Source organism: Nyctibius grandis, chromosome 5 (genome assembly GCF_013368605.1).
Source record: "Nyctibius grandis isolate bNycGra1 chromosome 5, bNycGra1.pri, whole genome shotgun sequence".
Lineage (NCBI taxonomy): Eukaryota > Metazoa > Chordata > Aves > Nyctibiiformes > Nyctibiidae > Nyctibius > Nyctibius grandis.
This window is the reverse complement of record NC_090662.1, coordinates 59,372,898-59,378,897: the sequence shown is the minus strand read 5'-3', so window position 1 is coordinate 59,378,897 and position 6,000 is coordinate 59,372,898. Positions and strand designations below refer to the sequence as shown.

General features: G+C 43.6%; 1 protein-coding gene across 1 annotated transcript in view; it reads right to left on the bottom strand.

Moving 5' to 3' along the window:
* PHF5A (PHD finger protein 5A) overlaps positions 1-6,000 on the bottom strand; it is a 7,346-nt gene continuing 1,346 nt past the window's right edge. Inside the window, exons 2-4 of the mRNA XM_068401194.1 lie at positions 5,365-5,388; positions 3,773-3,939; positions 1-706 (exon numbers count right to left, since the gene is read on the bottom strand). Of these exons, the coding sequence (XP_068257295.1) occupies positions 617-706; positions 3,773-3,939; positions 5,365-5,388 (281 nt within the window). The 3' untranslated portion in view covers positions 1-616. The remainder of the gene's footprint in view (positions 707-3,772; positions 3,940-5,364; positions 5,389-6,000) is intronic.

Sequence of the window (6,000 nt, the reverse complement as noted above, 5' to 3'; positions counted from 1 at the left end):
TAAACAAAAGAAGAAGCTTTATTGGTATGCATCCTACAGAAACAGTTACAAGAAAGGGCCTTGGATTAATCTGTCAAAGAAAACATGGAACAGCTGTGCTCCCCCTAGGAAGGCACCAGCCATCAGCAGGTTCCTTACAAACAGGGCAGGATGGAAATATACTGGATGAAGCAGGGGAGGGGAGCAAACACATGGGATTGGCGCTCTGTTCCTCAATACTGATGCGTGGGGCAATTTCTAACAATTGAGAGGAGGCCTGGTAAGAACATGCACATGGTGCTTCCCCACACCAGAAAGGGCACTTGCTTTTTACTGAGCTGGTCTCCTCCATGTGTCAATATTTGCCCACCAGCATTTTTACAGTGAGCTGGGAGAGCTACTAGCAGAGCTTCCAAAAAGGTAAGAGACACTAATCCTCACTTGCTCTTTCTGATAGTCAGTTCTGATCAGGTTTCAGTCCCCACTAAGTCTGTTACTTCTCAAACCCCAGTATACTGCTGAATGTGTACTGCTTTAGAGAAAAATAATCAACCGGTTTTCAATAATAGTAAAGTCCAGAGATGTTCCAAGACCCTCTTGCCAACCTGACAGGAGGTGTAGCCACGTACGGACAGGATCACCTCTTCTTGAAGCCATACTTTTTCCTTTCGTAGAAGAGATCTGTCTTGGAACTGCCCAGGTTGACGATCTTAGGGCATCCGTCTCTCTGTAAGAAGAAAAGAGGATCTAAGTTAGCAGATGGGCAAACAGAACAACATCATCACTTAAGTTCTAGTAGGTTCTCAGTTCCCACACTCCTCACCCTGTCCTCAACACACATTTCGAACACCTGTGCAGGCAAACTGCCCTCCAATTCTGGCTACTACCAGCAAGAAAGTGGAACAGAGAAGAGGATGGACGCCTTTTTAACATTACTCTAGGACATTCTCTTCCTCAGGGTGAAGATGGAAAACAGCTCATATAACACCAGCAGTTGAATGAAAAGGATGCTCAGTGCCTCAAGACAGGATTCCTTCTAAATTAGGATACACAGAATTTATAGGGCCCAGAGGAATAACCTTTCCCCTCCTTAGCCAAAAAGAATCTTGTTGCTTTAGATGTCACCAAGCCATTCTCGTGTTTAGGGACCCCTCTCAGCTGCGACAGCAGAACTGAATCTCAGATTTCCTGCATCCTGGATTGATTACTGCAGAGGCTGTATGGTCATCTTGGGAGAGGACAGCTATTCACAGCAGCTACACAGATAAGTTCTTGTACCTGAATTCCAGTAGACGGTGAGAAAAAAGCCACAAGAAAAGCAAGAAGGGGAGTGGGGGAGACCCACTTCAGAGCTGTGGTTGCAAAGACAAATCAGAGATGCACCTCTTGGTGTACCAGGGAACATTTGCCCGTGGGCCACCTGAGCCCATTTCTGCATAACTCTTGAGGGCAAAACATTGTGGCTGGCAACAGCAGCTGCAAGGGGCCCAGCAGGCAGAGGAACACGTGTCCTTGGCTGTTGTGTACACCCGAGTGGATTAGATTTAGAAAGCCTCTGGGCAGATGTCAGCCACTGTAGAAACTGCACCTAAGCTGCCCCACCGACACCTGCTCCTGTGCAGGAGATGCAACCTGGTGGGGAGGGTCTGCATGGTAGAAATAAAAGGGGGGGGAGAAAGAAATCATCCCTCCCCCATACCCCTGCCACGACCCATCTCTAGCTACTGTCTCCTTATTTGATTTTGAACCTCAGTAACAGGATTCTTTCAAGCCTTGCCTCCCACGATCCAGGGAGTCTGTGACAATCTTGACAGCATTATTGCAGGGCTCCGTTCATTCTTCCACTTCCTCCTAAAGAGGCAGCACATGAGCATGTTCCTGTCCCCAACAAAAGATTACTTTTTGCAACTCAGAGCTGTCCTGGGTGACAAGGTGGGATTTTGGCCCTTACCCACAGATCAAAGCGGGGAGAAACAATACCTCATTCCTCTCTCAGAACAAACGAACCAAGAGCAACCAGGCCCTTTGCCCCGTGCCCAACAGCATTCCACCTCCTCCCTCCATTTCAGTATTTGCTTACTTGCTTCACTATCTTTTTGAGTCTTTCTCTGAGGATGATGGAAGTGCTGTGACTGAAATCTTGGAGTGTTAGAGCTTCAGATATAGAGCTCTGTCCATCTGCTTTTCTTATTCACATCAGCACCAGCTACCATAATTGTGACAGGCAGCATACTTAACTTTTCTTGTTGCGGGCACCTTACACCTGTGCCAGCACTTTTCAATCCTACAAGGCTATCATGTCAAATCTGCTGTTCCAGATCTGCAACTTCACATCTGCAATAATCCCTAACATTTGAGTTTGCTGGTACAGAACAACTGTCTTCACCCACAGCAACGTTCAGCCAGCTCTCAAAATACCTCAAGTTCTGACTTGTCATTCTCCTGTTCCTCCAGCTCTACGTTTTCTACAATCCTCCCTTGCAGAGCAGCTGGCTATTTCACACCTGAACCAGACATGATAAGCTATAGGTGAGCTTAGTTTATACCTGTTGGGAATCAATATGAATTGGTAAAAATAAAACCAAGCCTATTTTACTCATGACTTATCAAGCCAGGTGTCTTGGTTCCAAAGGCAAGTGAACAAAACTACTGTTTCTCACAGCATTGCTAAAGCAGGAGGCAGCACCACCATCACAGCATTTATATCCATATTTAGATACTAAGAAAGATTATGGTCCTGTCAGATGTAATGACTAAATTCAGATGAGGACCTGCCCCTGTCCTGAATTCAGCTGCAGGTCTCTCGAGAAAATGTAGGCACTGCAGAGAATTAAACCAGCAGCTCACTCAGCTGCGCATGTCCCTCTAAATCAATTGGAACCATTCTCTCAGCGTGTTCTCCGCTGTCATTAGGGTGTGCTGGAGATGGCACTTGCAAAGCACCAAAACCCAAACAACCTTTAACAGACACTCTCACAGTTATCAGGTCCATATTCTGGGGATATTGCAACTGTAAGCATCACGTTCTTGCTTCTCCCTAAGGTCTTTCTACCACTTCATTTGCAGTTCTTCATGTCCTGCACTCATCGTGTTGGATATTAACAAATACCTTACGGGGGGTGAATGGCTGACTCATTTCACGTGCGCAGTGGTGATCTTTCAGCACAAGAAGATTATAGCACTAACTATAGAAATAAGGGATCGTTACACCAAAAAGCGTTAGCAGAAAAAGAGATGTCTACAATACAGACCATTCCAGAAAAGAATAAAAAACTGTACAAGAAACTTTAAACTTGTAAAACACAATCAGTAGTGCAGACACTGGACACTAAGATCTAACTTTATGCTGTAATCCAAAGGAAGACACAGGTGGTGATTCCATAGGCCTTACAGTACCGTACGTGCCCTTGGTCAGTGGCTGATAATGGACTTCTAGTGAGGAGCTGCTCCTACCACTGCCTTTGCAGTGTCTGGAATATCTCTGACCCTGATAAAACCTACGCTGAGAGATCTAGTAAGATAACAACTTAAAGTGGTAACTTGCAGCGTGTGGAGGAAGTGAACTGTGAGTGTGCAGTGCAAAGTAGTCAAAGATCCTTTGGGATGAAAACACAAGGAACTACCAGCAGAGGAAGCAAGTACAAGGTAATGAAAACCAGTGCCAATACTGGTAGTGGAACCCAAGCGTCCCATGTCCCAACACAAATTTCAGTAGCTCCAAGCCCCTTAAAGGTAAGCATGGCTACTAAACAAAGACTTAACCAATTCAACAGGAGACTGGATGACAACATACATCTTTTTCCTGGATGGTACACTCCTTGCAGTAGTAGGCATCGGACACTCCTGGACCCCCACAGATCACACAGCGCCCTTGGTACGAGCCGTAGTTACACTCATCACATATGCGCACGAGAGTGCAGGGCCGCACATAGGAGTCACAGATCACGCATTTGCCATCACCTGCAAGTACAGCAAAGCCTTTGGTTACAGAACGTCCTCTTCCCCACCCCCACATTGAAGAGGAAGAGCTTCCTAGTCAAAGAACTTGCCTGTACACTCAGAGACAATACAATTGAACCGCAGAAATTTACCTTGCAGGCACAGGGTGCAACTTTGTATTTGCACACGCACTTGAGAGGAACAAGGGCCAGTAGCCTGCAATATTTGAGTTTTTTTATTTATTCATGCATTCACAATCAGAGAAGAAACCCAAGGTCACTTCTGTGATTAGCCAACACCTGCTTAGATTGTACCATTACTTTTACTCTAGAACTTTTCCTGAATTTTTCACTTATGAAAACAATGCTGGACTGACAGGACTAGTGTCCTTACCTACACAGAAGCAGCAGTGTAAGCTTCTCCCACAGTGCCACATCAACAAAAGTCTGGAGTTACTATCCTCAAAGAGATGAGATCAGAGATTGTACTCATGGTCCCTTTAATCCTTCATCTGTGAGAAGGCCAAAGAAAGGGCAAACTGGCATGAACAGCTGTTTTACAAAAGTTGCTCTTGCTTTCTCACAAGGAACTGAGTGAAATTCAAGTACTCATATCATACAGGAAAGCAGCCATCAGATGCCATTGACAGTCTCTGCTGTGCTGGACTTTATCCAAACCACTGACCTAGGGATGAAAGGCTTCATATCCTATTACCCAGTTCCCAAGGCATGTAATCCCAACTCCCACAAACAGCTCATCTAACCTGCTCTTAAATCTCCAGCGCAACAGCCCTCAACTAGTACCAATGGGAATCTGTTTCACTGCTGAGTGCTCTTGAAAACAATCTTGTTGCTTTAGACTCTGCTTCTCCCCACTTTGCTTATTTTTATACTATTTTTGAGTCACAAACTAGTCATCTTATTCTGTTCACCTACAAGGATCTAATGACAGATCATGCTCTTTCTTCTCTTCTACAGTTGAGCACTAGCATTTGGTTCTGTGGGGTTTTTTCTGCCCTAACTCTAGATGTTCCCCCCTGCCTCCATTTGTTATTCTCCTAGATGCTGAAGGGAATCTTTCTCTAGGTGAGAAGAAGTTAAGATTCCAAAAATGCATTATTTTTTCCCTGGTTTGAAATGATCAGGCTGGTCACTTTGTATAACAGACTACAAGAAACCAATCAAGAAGTCGCTGTAGCCTCAGCTACTGAAGGTGCTGGCAGCATATACTCTAGAAAAGCATGCATTTGTGTGACTCTATCTGAGCACATAACTTTGTAAGTATTCATTGATTTACACTTGCAATACCTAAGTAACTGTTCCCATCTCAGAGAGTGACATCAAGTTTGTGGTTAAAGCAAAAATAAAATCCAATCCCCAAACCAAACTGTATGCTCTCACCACAACACCATGTTCTCAAGAAACTATATGTAAAAGCTATACTTACATTTTTCACAAAGTCTTCCGATTGCTGTAAGAAGAAGAAAAAAAATTATTTGAGGCAGAAACAGGAGAAAAATATAAGCAACTACAAGCTTTAATGTCAAATAATTATCTTCTGCAGTGAGCAGTCTTTAAAAAAAAAAAGGAAACCACTGAAACAGTTTGAGCATAAATACAAACGTATTTATGATATAAAATATATATCCTTCTGGAGACATTTACCAAGACCAAACTTTAGATGCCCGGTGAATGCACAACGACACCCATTGACAGTAAGAAAACATACATTCATTATTGCATTTCAAACATAGCCAATGTACCTGACCGAAGGAAATCCTATAAATGAGTCTTCGCATAGCTTTTACACTGTTTTTAATGAGACAAAAAAAATAATCAAGTGTTTATTTGACTTAAGGCAGCCCAAATACCTTCTTCACTTCAGAATGTGAAGGCAGCTAAATGTATTGTAGAAGTCTTGTCACTTGTCTAGGAAACTCACAACAATGATGTTAGTAACTTGGAAAAATGCCATAAATAGCAAATTCTAAAGACCAGCTGTCCACATTCACAAAGACTAAATAGTGATTCAGTTGAAGTTTGAGAGTCAAGGGATTCTTCAGGCTGGAAATGAATTTTCAAC